The sequence below is a fragment of the Notothenia rossii genome (genome assembly GCF_949606895.1).
Source record: "Notothenia rossii genome assembly, chromosome: 4".
Taxonomy (NCBI): Eukaryota; Metazoa; Chordata; class Actinopteri; order Perciformes; family Nototheniidae; genus Notothenia; species Notothenia rossii.
The window spans coordinates 67,711,852-67,735,937 of NC_136902.1; the positions used below are offsets into that span (position 1 = coordinate 67,711,852).

The following is a 24,086-nucleotide window of genomic DNA, read 5'->3' on the forward strand; positions in this document are numbered from 1 at the left end:
GCGTCTGCCTTCTGTTTTTTTGCAATGATGACTCACTTTTGAATAACCAGATTATTTTTTTCCATTCACGATGAGCCATACATTTCATGTTGAGTAAACAGAACCCCCGAATTCCGCCTAACCTGTCAAAAATACAATTTTACAAGTTCTTGTTCAGACTATATGAATCCCCTGAACATAGGCGGATTGATTCAACCAGGTGGGGGAAGTACTCAGATATTTTACTTAAGTAAAAGTAGAAGTAGGGGAGAGCGGGGTAATGTGGGACACCGGGTAATGTGAGACACCCGCTGTAACTAGGCAAAGAAACAAATTTGCGGTCATGTGACCATAATGTTTTCAACCCCTTCCCACCCCCCACTTGTCATGAAGGAGAAGTTGGTGCTGGTTCTGTGGTAAGTATTTTTTTTCACAAAAATGTGTTTGTTGCATGTAAAAGTAAATTTTCTTACTGCGAACGTAATCAACTGTAGTATCAAAGCAAATTGATTCAGGTTGAAAAACTTATATCATACATGTTGATGAACTTCCAACATATAAAACCATGTGATTGATGCTAGTTAAAGATTAGCCTGAATTGCCTAGAGATGTTGTTTTTTCTAAAATGGTGGCTGTGGGGTAAAGTGAGACAGATGCTGTGGGGTAAAGTGAGACAGTGTCTCACTTTACCCCGACATGAAGCACAAGTTAAGTTTAGTCTTATATATATTTTAGTCTAATATTACAATACATATGTTTTAATTTTAATGTCATAAACATTGTAGAAAAGTCATCATGCCAAGACGATACATCAGGACGACATCTTGGGGCCAAACACCCCTCACAGAGATGGAGAGTGCAGCTGCAGAGGTCATGCAAGGAAAGAAGTCCTTAAGACAAGCAGGAAAGGAACGAAATATCGACAAGACAACCCTCCAAAGATTCATTAAGAAAATAGAGAAAGGGAGAGTTAAATCAGTAGCCTGGGGTGCAGTAGCTGAGGCCAAAAGAATACTGACAGATGAGATGGAGGAGGAGCTTGCCCAACATTTAAAACAACTGGCTGACCAGTTCCATGGCCTTGCTCCAGTTAAGTGCCGTGAACTGGCATTTGAATATGCAGACAAAAACCATATCCCTGTCCCTGCCAATTGGATGGAGAAACAATGTGCAGGTAGGCTAGGGTGCGCAAGAGATCACATGATTCTGTAGGTCAACTTAGGCCAACTGATCTTGCCACAAAGCTTATCTTATAATAACGAATTGTCCACTCTTTAGGAGTAGAGTGGTTTGGCAGCTTTCTAGCCCGTCGCCATCTCTCTGTCCGAACTCCGGAGGCAACATCCCTGGGAAGGGCTACAGCCTTCAATAAGACTACAGTGGGGGAGTTCTTTACAAATCTGGCTGTAGTGATGGACAGGTGACAGAATTAATTCTTTAGTTGCAAATGTTTTATGGAGGCTTTACCTGTAAGATTTGGTTTTGATTCTGATAAGGTTCTTCCCTTGCCTCTCTTCTTTAACAGACACACATTTCCTCCACACATGATTTACAATGTGGATGAAACAGGCGTCTTTACAGTACAAAAGCCACGGCAGGTAAGCTACTAGAGAGCAGCAGACTGATACTGAGTGGCTTGTGATAATGACCAGCTAGCTATTGGCAGAATGCTGAAACTAATGCTATTAGTAATGTTGTGAGCCTGTGAACTAGAAAAAAATGAATGGACTGCAACAAAATAAAATGTACCTTTAGACCAATAGTAGCCTACTGATTGCACATGCCATTGATTCTAAACTTTCTACTTGATTCAGGTTGTGACAGAGAAAGGGAAAAAGCAAGTTGGTTCTATCACATCAGCTGAGAGAGGAGAACTGGTGACTGTGGTGTGTGCAGTGAATGCTGCTGGGAATGCCATACCTCCCATGTTTGTCTTCCCCAGAGTTAGGTTTAAGGACGACTTCATGATAGGAGCACCTCCAGGAGCCAAAGGTGCCTCCACCAGAACAGGATGGATGAACGAAGACACCTGGCCTGAGTTCCTCGATCACTTGATAAAGCACACTAAGTGCACTCCTGACCATCCCATGCTGCTAATCCTGGATAATCTGAGAGCTCACATCTCACTCAAGGCAGTGGAGAAAGCAAAGAGTAATGGTATTGTTCTGCTCACCCTCCCACCCCACACATCCCATCGCTTGCAGCCTCTCGACGTGACGGTGTATGGCCCGTTCAAGACCCTATACAGCCGAGCTCTTGATGGGTGGATGAGATCTAACCCTGGCAAAACAGTCTCCATCTATCAGATTGCAGGATTTGTGAACGAGGCCTTCTTGTCAGCAGTGACACACGCAATATCACCTCTGGCTTCAAGTCCACTGGGATCTTCCCATAATATAACAGAGATATTTTCCCTGAGGAGGCGTTTGCACCATCCATGGTGTCAGACCGGCCAAACCCTGAGCTGCGGCCTGCATCCACTGGTCCATCCACTTCAGATGATCCGGATGGTCCACGGCCTGCAGATTATCCACCCCCTGCAGATGAACCACCTGCTGCAGATGCTATTCCACTCGCTGATGCTATTCCATCCACTTTGCATGGTCCACATGGATGTGCCTCGCCAGCTGTCTCACGATCTGGATATGTGTCTCCTCAGGAAATCATACCACTTCCAAAATGTCCCCCCAGAGGACAAACAAAACGAAAGTGTGTGAAGACAGCCATCTTAACAGATACTCCAGAGAAGCAAATCATAGAACAGGCTTATGAAGAGAGACAAAAGAAACTGGCAGGGAAAAAGCAAAATAGCAAAGAAAAGGGAAAACCGAAAAAGAAGGCACCCAAGAAGAAAATCATAGATAGCAGCTCGGAGGAGAGTGATGACCCTGTCCCATTTGAGGATGATTTTGAGAGCTCTGAAGATGAGAGGAGTGACCCCGGAAACAAAGATCTGTCCGTGGGTGACTTCGTCCTCGTCAACTTTGCCACAAAACACCGAAGTATCCGTTATGTTGGCATGGTTGAGAAGGTTGAGGGGGACGAAATACTAACCCAATTCCTCAGAAAAACCCAGGGAAACAACAGAGAGTGGGAGAGACCCACGTTTGCTATGAAAGAAAAGGATGTGGCACATGTTCCTAAAGGTGATGTGGTGAAGAAGCTGCCTCAACCTAATAGGCCTGGAGGAACAACACGGAGAGAGCAACTCTTCACCTTTCCCTGTAACCTGCAGGGCTGGAATGTAGAGTAGGCCTTGTTTAAATATGCAGCTGATGTTCATATCATATCGTGTTCTAATCTAACTGGTTAAATGGTTAATTGAATGTTTATTAAAGCACTTTGAAATATATTATGTTGTATTTGACTTTGTTTGGAGTTACTTTGTTTAAAAAATGTGCTAAATTGACCAATCCCCATGATTATGTTGCGCATCCGACATTAGTTTTGGAATGTGTGGTTGTCAATCTATCTGTCAGGATTCTAACTGTTACAACATGTGTTGTTTTGGTAGTTTAAAAGTGGAAAAGGTAAGTGGTTCACTTTACCCCCTTGATTTCTCTAGTCTGTCTCAGTTCACCCCTTAGCTGGGGTAAAGTGAGACACAAGACCACTTTTTAAAAAACAATCATATTTTCACTGCCCTTTGTCCTGAAGACATTCTGATCATTTCCAGTGCTAGGAAACATCCTGAATTAATGGGAAATGTGTAAATTTTACTGATATATCATTTTAGCTCGCCTACAGGAGAGCAAATGTAAAAAATGTCTCACATTACCCCGCTCTCCCCTACCAGAGTGTAGGAATACTCTGTGAGTAAAAGTCCTGCATTCAAAATGTTACTCAAAAAGTACAAAACTATTCTAACTTAAAGTACCAACAGTAAAAGTACTCATTATGCAGATTGGCCCATTTCAGAATAATATTTATATGTTTTGATTATAATTATTGATGCATTAAACTAAGTGTTATCAAAGCTGGGAAAGCTGCAGCTAGTTTGAATGATTTTGTATACTGTAAGGTAGATCTGTAAAGTAACTAAACGTATTCAATAAATGTAGTGGAGTAAAAGTAGACGATTTACTGATTTAATTGTACTGGAGTATTAGTACTAGGGTCAATATCACTATAAAGTAACTTTGGTGTCCCCATCAGAATCACTCAGTTATCATGAAAATTTAGCAGAATAATGAAACTCTGAGGTCTTATTATAAATGGCCAAACATTTACACACATATCAGTACAATGATAAGTCTCTTGAAATGTGTTTCCTTCCTTTTATACCGTATTTTTTAATTGGATGTACATGATTTTGGCATGTCCCACACACTGCTCTGCTAACTACAGTGTGTGTAATAAGTGGTTAAATTATACTAAATTAAAAACGTATATATATGTTTTTATTGTCCACAACGAGTTATTTGATAAAACAAGTCATTTTGATCATGTGTATTCTATGTGTCCTTGACATTTGCTGTCCACCCTGTCATTATGGGGAAACTGCCCCATAAAAAAACATCTGATGTTTTCAGTGACATCACTACCACCATTTTGTCTTTCTTCAGTGGAGGCTGAGACATTGGCTAGGTGCAGAGTAAGTATTTACACTTATATTTTGTGATTTTAATCATATTATGTGTGTAGTTGGATGTTGTCAAGCTTAACATGTCCACTCTGTCATAGTTACATTTCAATTAATATAAAAACATTTCAGAAATTCGAACTATATTTGTTCAACAGTACACAGTCACCTTGCTAACTGAATCATGTTGCTAACTGAAGGTCCACCATGTGCTCATTAAATGCTAATATTAGCCCGAAATGTCCACCCTGTCATTGTCCACCCTGTCAGCAAGCCTTCCATGACAGGGTGGACATGGTTTGTGACAGGAAGGACATGCACATAGTTTATGCCACATGATGATAAATGTGTGTAATATTATAATAGCTATTACACACATTTTATAACACTACATGCTATACATAGTAGGAGTGGACAATATGGACTTTTTTGGGGAATTTCGGAATCAGCAAGCCTAGTTTGATAAGGCAAGCCTAGTTTACCTGGACCGCCAATTAAAGTGTGTAAGGGAACATTTTGAATTGTCTTTTTCAAGGAATGAGCTCAAAAGGAGCTGAGATAGCAAGGAGATATCGGGAACGTCGTGATGCTGACCCGGACAGAAGAAGAAAGTACCTTGAGAAAGAGAGGGACAAATGGAAAAAAGACAGAGAGACTGGAACGAAGAAGGTTGTCAATGAGCTTAGTGAGAGAGCGAAGAGGGCAAAAAGAAAGAAATGGAGAGAGGCAAAAAGTCAAGACAGAGCCAGAAACAGGGCCAGTGCTTTGCTACAGTCAGAGACACCACCAGACTCCCCTGTAGCTCCTGAAAATCAGCCTGAGCCAGGGCTTTCCAGGTTAGATCATTGGAAGTTTAGCTGATGACTTATTAGAAAGTTTAGATTTATTTGAAGGACAATTATCAACTGTTTATGTCCCCATAAAACGACATATTGATGACTAACTCGTTAAAATCTTACTAAAAATCCTTATATAATAATATACAAACATTTTGTGTTTCAGGCAACAGCGTCTAGGGGCAAGTGCTAGAAGAAGGTCGAAGAGGAAACTGAAAGATCAGATTGAAATATTGGAGGCACAGCTCGCAAAAGAGAAAACTAAAACTGAGAAATATAAGAAGAGGCTCCATAGGGCCAAGAAAGGAAGTTTGTCTAAATCACCACGATCAAAAGTCAATGCTTTGTTGGGACGTACAAAAGTGAATTCACCCATCAAAAGAGCTCTTATTTTCCATACATCCCTGATTAAAGATATTAAAAGAAAATATGAAAATGCAAAAACAAACAGAGAGAAGCAGTTGATAGCAAAAGTGATCAGTGGAAACATTCAGAAGAAGTACAAGCTCCAAAAGCATGCACAGACTGCTTTTGGCTACTCTAACAAGAGAGCAAAGTATCCTGTGGATCTTACCTACCATGGGAGGAGGTGCGTCAGTCGAAATGAGTTGAGGAAGAACGTTACATCGTTTTTTCTTCGAGATGATGTTAGTCGAATGACAAACAGTCACACTGCTGAAGAAAAAGATGCAGAGGAGGTTGCTTACCGATACAAGGAAGAACTTGCATAGGAAGTTTCTCTCTGAGCACATTGGCCAGGTGTTATACACCTCCTTTTGCCGTCTCAGACCCTTTTGGGTGGTAACCCCCTCTTCCTCTGACCGTGACACATGTCTCTGCAAAAAACATGAGAACTTGCAATTCATGGCCAATGCCTTGCAGAGCCAAGGGTTGCTGTCCTCAAGAAACATTGAGGAAATGTCTGAAGCAACCATGTGCGACCCGAAAGCCAAGGTCTGTGCTTACGGTGAGTGCAGTGAATGCCTCCTAACTTGTCACCCGATGCTGACAATTCCTGGGGAAGATAACATTCGTTTTTCTCAGTGGATGACAGAGAAGATCACGAAAGATGAGAAGGTGTCAACAATCACAGTGAAAAGGGAGATAACAACAACGCAGCACGACCTTAACACAGATTTCCAGGAGAGGCTTCTCCATTTTAAGCGCCATGTCTTCAACATTAAATGGCAGTTTAATGCCTACAGGGAGCTCAGGAGGAGCCTGAAGCACAACGAGTCCCTTTTGCATATAGATTTTAGCGAAAATTACTCATGCAAGTACAGCCGAGAAATACAATCTGTGCATTTTGGAGGCTCACACCAGCAGGCCAGTCTGCACACTGGAGTGCTCTACACCGCTGGTGGACAAGCGCCGCACACCTTCTGCTCCATATCACCCTCCAGAAGACACGACCCTGTGGCCATCTGGGCCCACCTTGATCCAATTCTGAAGGTAGTGAGAGAACGACACCCTCAAGTCAGCATACTTCATTTTTTCAGCGACGGGCCTGCAACGCAATATCGACAAAAGGGAAATTTCTTCTACCTCTCAACGGAACCCTACAAGTATGGCTTCAAAGAAATAACGTGGGATTTCTTTGAGGCTAGTCATGGGAAGGGGGCACCAGACGGTGTTGGTGGGGTCCTCAAGAGGTCAGCAGACCGAATTGTGGCCCATGGAGGAGACATCCCTGATGCCCAGAGCTTGTATGACAAGCTGAAAAGCCTGGACACATCTGTTGAGTTGTTCTTCGTCCCAGAGAGGGATATTGAATCAAAGACTCAGGTAAAAGCTATAGTCCTTTATCCAATTCACCCCATAGTCCTTATGCCTCGGTTTCAGATCCCTGTCCCCCCTCTCCCGTCCAGATTACAGACTAGCTTTGTCAAATCTGATCCTTTCATGTGTTGTGGTTAAATAAAGTGTATTAATGTTTGATTCCCTCCCCCCCTATCACTATAGGTACCTGCAATAGCTGCCGTAAAAGGCACTCTAAGAATCCACCAAGCTATCAGTCTGACACCCGGCCAGATGAAATACCGAGACATTTCATGCCTGTGTAAAAGGGAGGAAGGTGTTTTGGACTGCCCCTGCTTTAACCTTCAAGAGGTCACTCTAGCTGATGTTCCTGTTTCATCTGATGAGTCCCCAGCAAGTGGAAAGGCACCAGATAACCCTAGGAGACCAGCAATGATTGAGGTGAAGCACATTGGAGAGTGGTGCGTCGTTAATTACGACAATGAAGCATACCCAGGTTTCATCATGGATGCAGAAGGGCACAGTGTGAAAGTTAAGTGTATGCACTGCAATGGCATAAACAAGTTCCATTGGCCAAGTCCCCGGGAGGACATATGTTGGTACCATGACTGGCATATACTTTGCCTAATACCAGAACCACAGGCTCTGAACAAGCGCTCAGTACAGATTGAAGCGTCTGCTTGGAAGTATGTGGAAGAGCAACTACAGAAATGAGCCATGTCTCTGCAGAAAGGGAGAGACTGTTTTGGAGACGCGTCTAAGTGATCTCTCTGTAACATGCTTCTTTTTTTTTAAATCAACTGTTCTCCACTTTAAAAAATTGTTCTTCTTGTTCTACAGTTGAATGTTTGACTTTCACTGTGCAGAATGATGTACAGAATTTAACACAAGAAGGCCACATTAATGTTCTTTATTCAGTGGCCGCATGCAGGTAGAGTGGATCAAAACCAGTCTGTTCAACTGGTCATTTCCCCCTACATGGGAAAAGGAACTCTGACATTTTCTTTTACATCATTTCCTTTAGATTTATTGCATTTATGAGACCATTCAATGACATTTCACAATGTGTCCACCCTGTCATGCCCAAGGTCCACCCTGTCATGTCATTGTCCACCCTGTCATTTTCATGTTTTATGAAAATAAACAAAATATTTTCACAAGTTACCAAAACCTTTTGTGTGATTCCTTTCTAACAAATGAGGGCCAAATAGTATTGTTTGAAAGTTTGACCAGATATCTTTGTTGTTAGATTTTACTTAGAAAAGAAAGTGCAACTCTTGCAGATTTTATAGAGAAACAAATAGTTTGCCATAATTTCATTATTATCCAAATACTTTTTCCATTAACTAAAATATAATGTTGAGAAAGGGACTAAATTGCTTTCTGAAAATGTACATTTTATAATCACTATGTAATTACAATGTATTTACTCTACTTTGAATGTGTCCATGACAGGGTGGATTCATTCACAGTTTGCATGTACATTGTCTGCTTGCTGTTAATTTATAAAAAGTGTGGGAGCTTGACCAACATCCATTTCTAACAGCATAACATATACTTAATACAATGAATATGAAGTTCAATGGAAAATCTCAGCTTTTTTTTTTGGAAATGGGGAAGTCTCAAATGCACCGTATGGTGATATTGACCCACAAAGTACCAAATCATGGAAATACTCAAGTAATACAAGTATCTCAAAATTGTACTTGAGTAAATGTTACTTCCCATCGTTGGGCCTCTATACTTATTTTGTACAATATATGGCACTCCAATAAAGAGTATTTTGAGTAAAATAAAAACAATACTTACTACAATTGTAATGCAAACACACATGCAGTTAAAATAATGAAACGATTACTTGTAAGTAAATAAACAGTACACTAATTAAAAACTGTTTTGATAATCATTAGTCATAAAAATGACTCCAGATCCTTGAATGAGAATTGCCTTGTTCGATACTTGATGCATATTTCACGGTTTTGGCATTGTCCAGCTACAACTTTTTTTAATATAAATATGTCAAATTGTACAATTAATTAAAGAAATTGACAATGTAATTAAATGTTATGCACATTTTCTTCAGCCCTAAATTAATGTGTACCTTCATTTGTCTTGGCCCATTAAATAATACAATAATTGAACATTTTGAAAATTCTATCAATCCATCAATGAAAAGACGACACGTTCATATGGAAGTTGTGAGTTTATTGATGTGTATCCCCCCTGTAACCATAAGTCTGTTTCCATTGGTGTCAATCACATTTATTTTTAAAATCACTAATATACACATTAGTTCCCAGTCCCTTCCCACAATCAAGCAGGCAGTTACAAGATTGAAGCCGTTTGGGTGCATAGTGAGACAGTCACATACAGAGATACTGTCACAGGAAGAGGAAAAAATAGAAAACAAGAAAACAAACTTAAAAATATATATCATATCATTTCATATAAGAACAATGCACACCACAGGTAATTCTCTGGAAAAAATCCATGATTTCAACATCAACTATACAGGCATACAGAGACAATACTAAGAGAGAGAGAAAAGAGGACTCTAGGATTCAGTTTACTTGTTTGTGTCATTCTCTACCTGTAAAAACACACAAGTTAGCCTTTTTATTTTGTTTGTAAAAATCAGCTCTCCAAGCCTTGTCTTTCTGTGTGTCTCTGTCTGCCTGCCCAGCCTCCAGCTCCAAGTTGTCTTCAATTGGCTTTGATCCAGGGCCGGCACAAGCTTTTCTGTCTACCCACACATCTGAACATCTAGATTGTTTAAGTCCCCAACATATTAAATAAACTATCCACCAGAATGTTTTTCTAACAATCCCCAAATTTGTATATTCGGGGTCAGAAAACTTTGTATAAGCTACATTCTCTCTCATTGGGGGCCCCCTGGTGGCAGATGGGCCCTCTCTATGGTGCTCCTTGTATTGTTAGTGCCCCTACACCGGCCCTGTGTTGATCTATCAGACTGTTACGCTTTATGACCAGCAAAGCCAACAGCTGCTCCAAAATGAGTGTGTACATCATACCTAAATTAGTTTTTTAAGTCATTTTTCTGGTGCTTGGTTTTTGCTACAGATAATTTGTGCAAAAAACCAAAACAAACAAATGTCATCGCCCGCTGTCACTAAATCAAAGCCACATAGTATGGAAAAAAAAGCTTCCAGGATACATTCAACTATGTAACACATGTCAATATTTAATCTACCAATGTTTGCTGTTTCCCTATTGATAAATGGTTGTGTTTGTGTGTTTGTAGGGGGGGGGAATGTTATCACATTCACTTAGTAAGGGTTTAGAGTAGGTTTTGTGTGATGTGTTTGAGCTGGGGGTCTGTGCACACCTCCCCGACTCTTTCTCACAGTGTGCCTGCAAACACGACTCATGACCGCTAAGCTAAGAACCCCAAACTGACTCTTCCCTGGGAAAACAAAAGGTGAATTAAAAACATCTATTCTTATATATATATATATTTAAACTGTATATGTATATTTTGTCTGTTATCATAACAAAGAACGGAAAGTAAATAATTCATGATTTCATTTTTTTTCTCATTTGTTGTTTCACTATACATTTTAATCGGTACAAAGAACCTTCATATACAGGCAATCTATTGAGAGGAAAAAAGAAACAAAATAAAAACACCAATTCTTTTTTGAGAGAAACCATCAGAAACAGCATGAAGGACACCTGCATGATGAAAATTAGTACTGTAGTGTCTGGTATGCCGGTTCGATGATGGCCACTCAAATACATTTAAATGTTGTTTGATTTGCCTTTTACTTAAAAAAAAAAGAAAAGAAATAAAACGTCTGAAGAATTGTTATACATCTTGATCTGAAGAGAGTTGTATTGATAATTACAGAGAAATCTGCAGAATTACATTTTCCGTAATGCAAAAATGGCAGATACATCACCTTTTGAAAAGAAATATGATCAAAAAGAGCTCTATAGTACAATAGTAGCAGTAGTAGAAGTAGTAGCAATATTTAAGGATTGTTTCGAACAAACCAGTAAATGGAGTTTGGATGTACGCAAATGATTTTAACAATAGCATATGTTATTGGTCAGTAGTATGTTCCCCCTCTGTGACTCCACAGCGCCCCCTGTAGGCTCTTGTTAGATCTGCATCTGCTCCAGGTATTTGTAGGTGGGGTTCTCATAGCCGTGGTTCTGCATCTTGCTGAGGTGGCGTTCCTCTGGTGTCAGCATGGGGTCAACCTGTGAGACAAGCACACTGTTAATGGCTGACCTAAACAGGGGCACCATCACACCATGCTATTTTTTTTAAAAGGGGCCCTATTATGCTATTTCAAATGTTCCCTTTTCCCTGTAATGTGTGATATCGTTTTTTGTGCATGTAAATGCTCTGCAAAGGCTAAAATAGCAACTTCTATTGGCTAGCAGACCTAAACACTGTAGGGGCAAGACATGTCTAAGTGGTTGACTAATCATAACAGAGCCGGCCAGCTGACCAATCAGAGCAGACTTGGTTCTGGTTTTAAGACCGAGGGTAAAAAGAGGTTCAGCACAGGCCATATGAGAAAATTAACATTAACATTTTAACATTAAAGCATGGAAACATGTCTCAATAGAAACCCAAAATCAAATATGAAGCTGAAAATTAGCATAATATGTCCTCTTTAATTTACAGTCTTTCTTTGCATATTTGTCTTTGTTATATTGTTATCTTTATTTTTTCTTTCCGTTTTAAAATATATAAATATTGTAGGAATTATATAGTTTGAATGAAAGAGTTGACGTAAATGTTCTTAGATAATATTCTTTCATGCTAAAATGTTTATATATTTTTCAATAGGAAAAAAAGTGATAGTAAAGTATCACTATAATTAATATAGACATTCCAGGAACAGATGAACAAAAGCATGTGTAAGCAAATGTACATTTATTTTAACTCCTGCACTCAAACAAGGTCAGAGTGCACTTACAACATGCTGTGTGGATCGTATGTAAATGCTGCAGGGACAATGATCTAATTTGCTTGACATCGACCCATACCCCCTTTACATAACCCCTGACGATTCTATTGAAATCTGACACCAGGAATAAGACTGATCGCACTTCTTTGAGATCCAGGTAACAGGTGCCTTACCTCCACAATGCCGTGACTGATGGTGCCGTATTGCCTCTTCCTCAAAAGCACCAGACTGATCACAATCACGGTTGCTATGGCCACCGCGATCACCAGCAGGCCGATCAGCGCCGTGCTGCCGAAGCTGAAGTCCTCTCCCAGGGGGCGGTAGGTCTCCTAAGGGGAAACAGGTGGGAGAGCAACAACAATACTGTCAGACACAGCAGAGGTACAAATTAAGACATTGTACACATACTAGTTATCTTGATCAGGTTTTTCTTTCATATGCTGAATATATTTTCAAATTCTTGTTATCATGCTGCTATATGACCATTTTGAATAAAGCTCCCACCCTGACACCTCAAAATGTATTTCAAGTCTGACTCTCATATTCATTTTTTCTATTATGACCAATGATCATAAACACATTAATATCCACTTTTACTATTTGTAGTATTGCACATCTCCATATTATCTTGATTATGATCAAATTATGCTTCAATCTCAAATGGCACTAAAACATAATTGGAATCACTTTACCCTACATTATGTTAAGAAAAAAACGTTTTATTGCATCACACAAAGCACATAATTAGGCATTTTTAAATCAGGTTTTCTTTTCCATTTTCTTTCATGAAAGCAAGCTAGACAACTTGTGCAAGTAATTCTTGAGGATATCCATAATTATCCCAAAAATGGATATTCCTTATATTCAATTTATTTCAAGGATTTATATATTCTCCTCCCAAGCTGACGCATATTATCTTTTTGTGTTTGCTGCTTATTTTCTAATATGCACAAAGTGGATTTGCAATGCTGCGTAGGTTACTTCAATAGCTACAGTAAATGTATTTCAAATGCACGCCTGTATTTGTTTACTTTCAGTCCGACTCAAAGAGAAGTTTGATTGTTGCGGTGGGCTCGCACTCCTCGGCCGGATCAATAGTGTTCTTGCTTGAATCTGTGTTTCCAAATATCTACAGCGAAGGCTATGAGTAAACTGTTCTCAGGATCAATAGTCATAATGGAACAAACATAAGAGCAGCTTTACACGTACAAGAATTCCCTTTAAAATATAAGCCAATGTAAGACATGACTGACTCGTGATAGTGTGTACACATGCATGAAATGTGTCTTTGTGGAAGATTATTTTCCAATTCAGTATAAACACACAACCACAGTCACCTACACTCACAATGTAATCTGGCACATATGACACAAACTAATCATATGTGAAGCCACTTTTCTTACTGCTCATTCTCACACATAAACCGAGCACACTCAGTTTGTGTGGATTCACATTCATCATAATCACTTGAGATATTCAATGTGTACATTCCAATACAGTCACATGACAAACATGCACTCATGCAGAAATAACCAAAACATATTAGCCTAAACAGAAAGAAAAAGTGGATTTGGGATCTTTTCCAAAGCTGTCTTTTTTTAAATATTTTTTTATTCAGCCGCAGTACCAGTATATTTGCACACTCCCACACTCCCTCCTTCTTTCATCTTCTCCCCACTACAGTTCCCCAGAGAGCCCTGTGGAGGGCACCGCTATACTCACCAGCTCATCATCATGCATAACTCTGACTCTCTCTGCGCTGTAAATCACTTCCTTAACATCCAGAGACTCATCAATCACCTGTCAACACAGACAGGGGAGCCCAGGTTACGCAAAGTGTGCGAGAGATTGTATGTGTGTGAGATAGATAGTGAGAGAAAGAGAGGGAGAGATAGGCAGGCGGAGAGCAAGAGGGTGTGAATTTGGAGCGAAGTAAACTGTAGAGATTATCTGTGTTTGTGTGATGATACACTCGGAGCTGTCTTGTACAAACTGGGAGGAGAGAGAGAGGGGGGGGGGGGGGGGGTTTGCAGGCATCAACAACAGACTTTCCCCTCGGCACACAGTTTACTTTCATTATTGAGAGCTCTAGTCTAAAGAAGAAGCGCTGTGAGAGGAAGTGGGGGGGTTCAGGAGGCAGAAACAAAATCTGCTGTTTGTAGGGACAGATCAGTCCAGAGTCCCACGGGAAAAAAGGATGGCGTTTAGTCGCCATTTGTTATTTTTAAAACCTCAGATTGCTCCGTCTTAGAGGACTTCAAAAAAGAGAAAAAAGAAACATGCATGCATTCAAAAACTGGCATATTTACACATACAAGTACACAGCTTTGCAGTTGTTGTTGGATTAGCATGCGAAACACAGCATTCTGCAGACAAGCAACGATAAACAAAAAAACACAAGAAAGAAAGGTGTGTCTGGCAAATAAAAAACGTAGCATGCGATGATGAGAAAGTGTGGCGATAATTCGGATAAGGGTTGGTTTGCAGAGGCCAAAGGTAAACATGCAAAAGCACTGTGTACTTTTTTAAAACTGTAATGATATTTAACACAGGGAATACATTTGAATATTTAACACTATTTCTCCTGCTTTGACAATTCTGCTCTCAGTTTGCGTGTTGTAGAAAAAGCTTTGAAGCACAAACAGAACGATGAAGCGGCAGCGAAGCTCTTACCACATTGTTGCTGATCTTGGGTTTGCTGTTGATGATTCTCTCCTCAGCACCTATCAGACCATCTAATCCAGACATGGCGGAGCCTGCGGGAGGTAAAGGAGCACCGTCAATAACAGCAGAGCAGCACAAACAAACAAACTAACACACACACAGGGATGGGTACTGATGGTGGACAGCTGCACATAGATATCCAGCTCTATTCCTCACCACTGTCACCACAGTCTCCTCACTGCACTGCTGACAACAAAGCCCTTTCTTCCATTCAGCACAGTGTGAGCACTGTGACGCCAACACCACCTGACCATACTTTTTCTACAAAGGCCCCCTCAAAGTAGTGCTTACTTAGCATGCTCTATAAACATCCATTGACTTATTAGAGAGGCCCTATTCTGCTCATTTTCAGGTTAATATTTGTACGTAGTGTCTCTACTGGGACATGTCTCCATGCTTTAATGTTCAAAAAGGTCTCTATATTTCTCACACTGCCTGTGCTGCAGCACCTCTTTTCACCCTCTGTCTGAAACCAGAGCCTAGTCTGCTCTGATTGGTTAGCTGGCCAGCTCTGTTGTGATTGGTCAACTGCTTAGAGATTAAGCTCAGTCCCGCCCCTTAGCCTATCACGTACAATGTGTTGGAGCACTAGCCAATAGAAGCGCTAGTACTAATAGTGATATCACTAAGTTAAGGAAGTAAACAATGGAGGCTTTTCAGGCAGAAGTGTGTGGAAGAGAAGCTAGTTCTGGAAGGACATTTGGGGATTTGAGTCTTTGGAGACCATTTACAAGCACACAAACCTATATAACACACTACAGGAAATGGGAAAGCACAATAGGGCCCCTTTAAATAAGACTGTTCTAAACAATTTATATCCTGGATTTTAATACTTTTCACTTATCTCCAATTTTATGGCCAAAACCCAGCATCAATGTAGTTTCTCATCAAAAGATCCCTTGAGTTTTGACAGATGATCATTCAAAAACTGGGCCAGATAGTGGAATATGCTTATTAGACTGATGGTTTCGAAATAGGCGTAGGATCTATTAATATACACACTAGATATGCCATGAATAAATCAGGAAGTGAGAGAGAAAGCGGGGCAGTGAGGGCAGCGTCCAGAGCGATATACAGCAGGGAGGGCTCCACCGTCTGCTTATTGTCTGCTAGTCAGCCAACGCCACACACTAAAGATTGGTACAATTGCCTTTGGATTAAGTGAGGAACAATGGTGTGCAGTTACGAATGGTTGCTCAAGCTGGAGTGACGTCTGCAGCTCCGGCAGGTTATCAGACGGTACAGCAGTGTGCACACAATACCACACAGCACAATGGGTGTGACCTCTATGGGAGCAATGACTTCTCCTCTGCATTGATTTGAAAAAGTGCTGAAACAATTAGTCCATTAATTGACCAGTCAATCGACAGAGCAATTGAATCGTCTATCAAACACATGTCAGTATGCCGAATGTTGGAATTCTTGCTGATTTTCTTTCTTATTTTTCTATACTAGTACTGGGATCACATTGTAGAAAAAACAAGAAATCGATGTGTATACCCATACAATTCACAGTTTATCATTGGGTTAACATAATATCACTTGATCTGCTGTGTATCACAATAGGCACATATATATAAAGGTAATGATTCGGTGATACTGAATAGTAGCCTACATTTTGGGACAGTTTTGCACTTTTTCTCTAATACTGTATCAATTTAAAACAGCTATATTTAAATCATGCATTGTAGTGACTTCCAAGTTTAAAGGGGCCATATTATTCCCATTTAGTGTTCCATGCTATTGATTTAGGTCTCTGTATGCTTTCGGTACAACAGTGCTGACATTTTGGTTTAATTTGTATATTTAAATGTTTATCCAAAAGCACATATTTACACATTGATTTATTTTCAACGGTGTGACCCCTGAGGAGCTCTGTAGACTATGGATCAAACAGCAGGGAAGGGTGTGCATCCATTTAAAAAAAAAAAGAAAATCCATATATATTTTAGATTCAACCATTAGATTAAGGTGTCTTTGTGTTCACTGAGTAAGGCCACAAGGTTAAGTCCGGATCAAACAAAACAGGTGACGTCACCAAGCCGCTGTCTCAGATCTTGGAGGACAAATTGGGCCAAATTTAGATGGGGCTGTAGGTCAGCGGCAGGAACACGGAGCCGCAGACAGGGCCACTAAATCACACAGCTGCCGTCAGAAAGAGGGCGACTGATGAGGGGAATGAGTCTGAGGGAGGAGGAATAATTAAGAGGTGGTTTGACAAATGTATACTGAGGACAGGCTGACAGCCAACACGCGACTGAGGTGACTGAGAGGAGGCTGGAACCAAATCGACCAGACTTTAGATGCCACTGCTTGACTTGTCAGCATGAGGTGATAATCCCAGTATGATGAAAAGCATAAGAGCAACTGAAAAACCCAAACACGCAGCCAGTATGAGTCAGCGAAAAAAGAGAAAATGAACTACCAGATGGCATTTGATAAAATATAAATGGTGGTCGAGAGAGGGAGGATACCAGAGCACCGAGGGAGAGGAGAAGAGTGGAACAAAATAGTAAATGAGGAATGAGGAGTAGGTGGAAAAACAAGACGCAACAGAGGCACCAACCTTTCTTGAAGGCACGCGGGGAGTCTGATAGATCGCCTTGGCATTAGAAATGAGCAACAGAAAAAAAAGAAAAGGGGGAGAGGAGAGAAGAGAGTTAACTTAGGTGAGAAGAGAAAAGGATTACCAAGCTGTGTTAATTGATTTAGGAAGAGAGTTCAGCAGGGAAGTGTCCGACATTTCTTTTTGAGAGAAAGGGAGCCATTTAAAAACTGTCTGGCTTTGTCTGAGCCCTCTGGGGTGTTGGCATGTTTATGAAATGCTCCTCTGGGGTTGACTGGTGATGTGCCTTCCATAATGCTGGAAGCTTTCCATCCATCACATTATTTTTTTTTTCACATTTTTCTCTCCTTGAGGATTCATCTTTTGTTTGGGACAAATGTGACAAAGAGAGCCATAACTGCTCATTTTCTTTCCTAAGCTTTTGGCTCCAGCTCAGCACCAAAGCCTGAGGCATTGTGCATTCATCTGAGTTTCAGTAGTGCTGCGTTGAAGGCAAGGCCACGGGGAACTGTGCAGGCACAGATAAACACCATGGCTCCACAGCACATTTGCATCGCCATAAAACACATTGTAAACCTCACTGTGCGACAGTTCTGGCGTGCTTTGTCGCCAATGTCCTTCAGACTGACTTATGTGTAGGGCTTTCGTCCTGCACACAGAGCTGTTCACCATGCTGCCTGTGTCTGAGGCTGGAGCCGCTCACCTTCTGGTTCTGGACGGGAGCCCAGGGATTTGACCTGGACGGGCCGGTAGGGTTTCCCCTCGGACACGGGGACCTCCACGTTCTCCTCCTCCTCCTCCGACGACACGGTGACATCTGGCTGCCACTCAGAGATGGACGACAGGAACTGGTCCATGTCGGCTTTCTGCTCCTGGAGAAGCTCGTCTGCAGAAAAAAGGGAAATTAGTATGAGACGCCTTGGCACATGTGAGACACCTGTAACCCTGGGACGTGGCAGCAGAGCCAGTTTCACTCAATTATTGTTGCTGGAGACGTCGGTTCCCATTCCTGCTAACGGCTAATTACTAATATTCTGAGAGCTATTTTCAATGTAAATCTGCACATCTCCCAACAGGAGGCTGCCATGGTGACCCAGTTCTGTCACTGCACCCGCTCTGCTTTAATCTGCTCTGCAGCAAACAAAAACAGACTTGTAGCACTGGAAATACATATATGTATGTATATATATATATATATATATATATATATATATACACATATATATACATATATATATATATATATATATATATATCAAATACAGGTTCCAGACCTGCTAGTAAAAACTAGAGCTGGCGAGGTGAGAATTCTAAAAACAAAGAGTATTGCATCTCCTTGCACAAACTCATACTGAGATAAAAAAAAACATTAGACTGATAATTGGTTTAGAGACGGCACTAAAGCCCTTCTACCGGTCTCCTCCTATATTTTTGTCTGTTTGCACCAAATATAAGAAATAAATATCACAGAGTCAGTGGAAATGTAATATATTGGCTTTATCTGTCTGGCACATGTGTGAATCTCATCAGTGTTTTCATTTCACTTTATTCTTATAACACCCTTCCTCTTCAAAGCTGCCTCTGGGCTTTCGACTGAACACGACTCACCAATTTCATCCTGAATCTCCTCGGCAACATAAGGTACTTTGTAGAGGAGAGATAGACTCTGGTTCATCCGCTCATCGATCACACGCAGGTGGGTCGTCACCTGGGCTCGTGAAAACAGACAAACAGGAAGTTATGTAACCATAATCCTGCTTTAGGAGGACATCAAAGTGAAAGTACTTTCCTGTATGGGAATGATGTTGGATAATTCAAAGAAAAATAAAGAAATCAAGACTTTTAATGACAATTGTGCCATTTACTTCCGACACCGAGGAGATTTATTGTCCTAAAACCCAGGGAGTTGTCTTGGTTCATCAGTGATAAACACATTTTAATGATGTTTTTAATGATATAAGAAAAAATCCTCACATTGGAGACATGGGAATTGTTTTGATTAAATACTTACAATGAAAAGTCATTCATTAAAATTGATGGATCATTTTATAGCGTTTGACAAATCCATTAAACTAAAAAATCGTTTCAACACTAATCCAGTGACAACTAATTACAGAGTGATTTGGTCTCAAATGTTCATCCCGACAGTATTTATTCACAAGCTTACATGAATGAAGCAGAAAATACACCCTTATCCCGGAAAACCCCCTGAAATTCTCTCGAGTTTATTGATTTACTGCCGAGGTTCTATCGCAGAATACAGTCTTGGCTCCTCTGTTTGGAGATTTGCAAAGGGACGCAGGAAAAGCGTGGTGGTGCGGTGAGATAATAGAAGTGAGAAGAGAAGAAGAAGAAAATCAAGAAGATAAGAAGAGGTATTGTGTTTAGAAGCTTAATTTAGTAAACAACATGTTATGTGCAAAACAACTATAAATCAGTATAAATAGACTTTAAAATAAATTACTATAGTAGACATTTTGTGGAGAGGAAGCTAGCCCCGAAAATAAATGTTCAAAAGGAAGAGAGTTGTTCTTCTTCTCAGATGTAAACAGAAGTGTCAGAAATGTGCTTTCTACTCTGGACATTTTTTTCTTAAAATGAACTCGTACGCGCACGCATACACAGCCAGCCATCTTGGAGACATAAAACAAGTTGCTGCATGTAATATTCAAATCAGTGTTGAAGCTCTGAACCGCCGTGACAGGATCCACTGCCTGTCAGCTCTAATGACTACCACCACGTCACACGTTGGGTAAAGCAACACACTCTTTTCCATCCAATAATAATTTATCCCGTCTCTGTAACCATTTCTGTGAGGTTTAGAGACTTTAGTTCCACATTCCGCTGCCGAAGTGGTTGGCAGAATAAAACAACTAGCAGCCACTAAAAGCTCACCAGCTTTTGGCAGGTTACTGGTGTTTATTTCAAAACCAACTCTGATGTCTGACTGTGTTTTGATCTGCCTACACATAGCTGCAGTGCACCGGAGCCAGCAACAGATGGCAATAACGCACCTTTCAAAATGAAAAGCATTACGCAGCCCCTGTGGCACCTTCATGTCGATGTTTGACAAACAATCCTGATTTTAAAAACGACATGTGGTCGGAGTATATCTTTTTATTGTATCAAGGAACCTCGCTCAGAGAGATGAGGCCTTAAATACATATCTATAATCCCAGCAACTGTTACATAAAGCACAGCCTCCTGTTTACAAATCGTTATTTTGTAAAAGAAGTCAAATCCACAAACAGTTGCAAATACTACATCGAGATTTGAACGGGCTGCAGGACTGGCTGAGTGAAGAAACACAGAGGAACTAGGCTGCACAAATGAACATCGTGAGAGCACAACAATAGAGATTTGTTTCCCATGACTGAGCAGAGAGGCTCTCCACCTCCCAGATCCCACCATTCATCTAAATAGTAACCCTCCAGGTCCTCTCCCTGACTCACTATGTTGTTTTGTCCATCTGTAACGTCGGAGGATGGCTTTAAACGGTGTCGGAGGGCACTCACACAAACAGGAGAGTACATCTAAGAGAGCAGCTTCCAGCCAAATCTCCGAGTCCGGCGTTACACAAGACCTGCGCAATGTTAATCTTCGGCTGGGGCTTAAGTGAATGAAACAAGCCGCCCTCCCTCTCCGTCAGACGAGCCAGCCTACTCACTCCTCCCGGGCTTCAACTCAGAGAAACACACTCTTTCTACCTCCTACACACTTAGAAGACAGGGCAGCGAGGAGCAGGCTGAGACATCGTTATCACTCCCTGTCTGAGTGTGAGATCTCACAGAATGAGGTTTCATATTAACTGGCAGTAATGCTCAGAACGGCTGCAAAACCTCAAATTATTGACAGGTAGCAATTAACCACATTGATTATACAGAGCTAAAGGACCTCAAAGTGGATAATCAATAAATGGTACATATCTGAGATAATGTATTCCAATAGAAATGTCAAACATTTGCTGGTTTCAGATTCTTAGATGTGGATGTAAATGGAATATATTGGGTGTTTTGATGGTTGATTGGACAAAACTAGCAATGGGACTCCTTGGGCACTAGAAGCCTTTGATTTTTATTTTCACCATTGTCAAATCCGGCTCATTGGTATCACAACACTGACCTGGGACTTCATCTGAGCAGCCTTCTCAGGATCCACAGCCAGGACGTGCTGGTAGTGGCGGATGGTGTGCTGGCGGTCTTTGTTCTCGGCGCGCATGTAGCGTCTCAGGGCCTGCAGGATGCGGTGGGGCTGAGCGGGACATGGAGTGGGAGGACCAGCGGTTATTAGAAGTGTCGAGTGGTGAAACAGCCTCATAACCATTTCTGTGTACCATGATAGATGGATCTGATGAAATAATCCTGTCTTGTGTTGGTATAATTTACATGACAGCAATTTCTTCTTGTGTCAATCCCTTCAGATTTGTTATTTTATTCCAATCATGGCAATTATTATGAAACCAAACATGTAGACTTCAAGTAGTTTTTGCAGGCCATGATGGAAAGGAGTAGGGTACATTTTCGATCACAGCTGCATACTTCAAATAACATGAAACTAAAAACACTATCAAAGCTCAACACAACAATCGACCATCAGCGAAACAGGTTACCTGACTTCCTCATACTGTCTAATTATTCTTTCTTTATATATGTTCATCCAGGCCTTTAAATCATTTGGCAAAGGATTCACCGGTCTAACTACAGAGAAACACATCTGCTTTAAAGAAGTCCGTGCAAACTGATGCTCGTCCTCTGAATTTAAAATAATATTTTTGGTATATTTTCTGGTATTTTAACTAAATAAGTCTGTTATTCAATTAATCTTTACGCTTGAACAGTCTTGACTAATTTAAGAGTATGTTGGTTGGTTCTCGGGGATGTGCATTATGCAAATTCTCACTGCTTATTACTTCACACAGCGTCCACACGGCGGCGTTGAAGCTTGCCGGCGGGCGTGCCTGAAGCTCGACCAACAACCAATCACATCAATCTCCCGCCCCGGACACACAAGCACGCGGTTGATTGGCTAGAGCTTGTACTTGTACTTGATTGGCTGACGCTTCCGTCGAAGCTTCAAAAGTTGAACATTGCTCAACTTTTGAAGCGAGCAAAGCGAAGCGACGCTCCCACAATGCAGTTCGGCAAAGCGTGACGTCATCCCATTCAAAGTGAATGGGCAGAAGCGTAGAACCTTCAACGCACGCCGCCGTGTGGACGGGCCGTTAGTGTAAATAAAGGTTTAAAGCTACTCATGTGTTGCCTCACATCAACACAGTCATTTAAATATGGCAAAATCAATCTAAAACTATTTTATAGTTATCAATCAATTTTCTTATAAATATAAGGATTATTATTATATCAGTCCCAGCTTCAGTAAACCATTAAATGATGAAACAAATGACCCAAAAACTGAAGATAAAAATATGTGTTATGTTTCGCAAATCCTTCACATATCTTAGCTTTCATTGCATATGACATGACATTAAACCTTCTGCAGCACTTTCTGAAATAGCACCACAGATGATGCAATGACCAATTTCCGAGGTGTAACAGAAGCAGGATTAGAAATGAGGGTCTCAGTTCAGGTTATAAAACATATGTAAATCTTCCTGTTTGGGGGACAAGATAAGCCAGCAGCACCCAGTGCCAAATGCTGTGCTGGCAAAGGATAACAAGACAATTACCGTAATTTTTGGACTATAAGCCGCGCCTTATTTCCCATTTTTCGACCCTGCGGCTTATATAACGGTGCGGCTAATCTATGGATTTTTAAAGCTAACGGCCACTAGGGGAACTCCTAAATCTATGGATTTTACAGGTTACAGTCCACCACCTTTAACTCTATGGGCTCTATGGCCGGTCCGCGCCCCCCACCTTTAAGCGGCGGGCCCCAGCAGGAAAAGCTGGAGGCCAGAAAAGAGTGAGACAGGTAGCGCGCAAGAGTAAAAGTGGAACCGAGAATGGTACGAGAGACAGAACGAGAGCAAGACAGACAGACATTACGAGAGCGAGACAGTTTGTGCAAAGGTGTTAAACGTGCGCTGGGAGCGCACCGTTTAAGTTTGAAAGTTGAAAAGTTTGTGTGTCTGAAACGCTATGTGATACAGTACAGTTTACACAGCACAGTACATGTTCTGTAGCTACTATTGCACTAAATGGTAACACTTGAATACGTTATGCAAATATGCAACTTGTTTGTTGAAATGTTAATAAATGGGAGCTTCCTCAAACAGCCATCTCTTTCCCGACAATCCCCTCTGTGCACGAACCCTTATATATGGTAATTAAACATTAAAACATCTGCGGTTTATAGTCCAGTGCGGTTTATATATGTACACATCATTCAATTTAGCTGCTGCGGCTTATATTCAGGTGCGCCTTATAGTCCGAAAATTACGGTAGATAAGAGGAATACAAAAAACCAACATAGGGTTTGTCAAATATGATTGACATAGTGCTCATGCAGGATTTTGGGATGTGTGTTTTCCTGACTAGGGTAATCCATTCTCCACATGGGGAATTGCAAGTTGACAGAGGGTCTTTTGACAGCATATGAGATTATCTACAGGCCATGAGTAGAGTAGGGTTTGAGCGTGGTCTGACAGAGATGTGTGTGTCTGACTTAGGAAAGATAGAAGCACTACACAGATGGAGAGAGGTGAGGAGGGGATAGAAGATGCTCTCAGAGGCCAGTGTGTG

The 24,086-nt window shown here is 41.0% G+C and overlaps 3 protein-coding genes across 6 annotated transcripts in view; 2 read left to right on the forward strand and 1 right to left on the reverse strand.

Moving 5' to 3' along the window:
* Window positions 1-241: 241 nt before the first annotated feature.
* LOC307035314 (uncharacterized protein) lies at window positions 242-3,772 on the forward strand. 2 transcript variants are annotated; one of them, XM_079674461.1, is made up of 5 exons: window positions 242-395; window positions 765-1,153; window positions 1,258-1,399; window positions 1,505-1,577; window positions 1,794-3,772. In XM_079674461.1, the coding sequence occupies exons 2-5, from the start codon at window positions 775-777 to the stop codon at window positions 2,694-2,696; spliced, it is 1,497 nt and encodes a 498-aa protein (XP_079530587.1). In that variant the 5' UTR covers window positions 242-395; window positions 765-774; the 3' UTR covers window positions 2,697-3,772. The 2 variants fall into 2 exon arrangements, with proteins under 2 accessions (XP_079530587.1, XP_079530586.1); XM_079674460.1 differs by having other exon boundaries at window positions 242-1,153.
* Window positions 3,773-4,447: 675 nt separating this feature from the next.
* Window positions 4,448-8,780, forward strand: LOC307036187 (uncharacterized protein). Of its 3 annotated transcripts, none has more exons than XM_079676264.1 (3): window positions 4,448-4,573; window positions 5,097-7,182; window positions 7,360-8,780. In XM_079676264.1, exons 2-3 carry the CDS (start codon window positions 6,085-6,087, stop codon window positions 7,867-7,869), a joined length of 1,608 nt encoding a protein of 535 aa, XP_079532390.1. In that variant the 5' UTR covers window positions 4,448-4,573; window positions 5,097-6,084; the 3' UTR covers window positions 7,870-8,780. The 3 variants fall into 3 exon arrangements, with proteins under 3 accessions (XP_079532390.1, XP_079532391.1, XP_079532389.1); XM_079676265.1 differs by having other exon boundaries at window positions 4,464-4,573; window positions 5,564-7,182; XM_079676263.1 differs by lacking the exon at window positions 4,448-4,573 and having other exon boundaries at window positions 4,923-5,397; window positions 5,564-7,182.
* Window positions 8,781-9,345: 565 nt separating this feature from the next.
* Window positions 9,346-24,086, reverse strand: part of aplp2 (amyloid beta (A4) precursor-like protein 2) — a 60,534-nt gene continuing 45,793 nt past the window's right edge. Inside the window, exons 7-14 of the mRNA XM_079675575.1 lie at window positions 21,511-21,639; window positions 18,997-19,096; window positions 18,092-18,274; window positions 17,389-17,424; window positions 14,772-14,854; window positions 13,821-13,898; window positions 12,272-12,427; window positions 9,346-11,379 (exon numbers count right to left, since the gene is read on the reverse strand). Coding sequence (XP_079531701.1) covers window positions 11,278-11,379; window positions 12,272-12,427; window positions 13,821-13,898; window positions 14,772-14,854; window positions 17,389-17,424; window positions 18,092-18,274; window positions 18,997-19,096; window positions 21,511-21,639 — 867 coding nt within the window. The 3' untranslated portion in view covers window positions 9,346-11,277. The remainder of the gene's footprint in view (window positions 11,380-12,271; window positions 12,428-13,820; window positions 13,899-14,771; window positions 14,855-17,388; window positions 17,425-18,091; window positions 18,275-18,996; window positions 19,097-21,510; window positions 21,640-24,086) is intronic.

Coding starts and splice junctions, on each gene's coding strand:
- LOC307035314 (XM_079674460.1), top strand. CDS start 775: ATGCCAAGACGATACATCAGGACGACATCTTGGGGCCAAACACCCCTC. Junction 1,400..1,504: donor CTGGCTGTAGTGATGGACAG/GTGACAGAATTA, acceptor CTTCTTTAACAG/ACACACATTTCCTCCACACA. Junction 1,578..1,793: donor CAGTACAAAAGCCACGGCAG/GTAAGCTACTAG, acceptor TACTTGATTCAG/GTTGTGACAGAGAAAGGGAA.
- LOC307036187 (XM_079676264.1), top strand. CDS start 6,085: ATGCAGAGGAGGTTGCTTACCGATACAAGGAAGAACTTGCATAGGAAG. Junction 7,183..7,359: donor ATATTGAATCAAAGACTCAG/GTAAAAGCTATA, acceptor CTATCACTATAG/GTACCTGCAATAGCTGCCGT.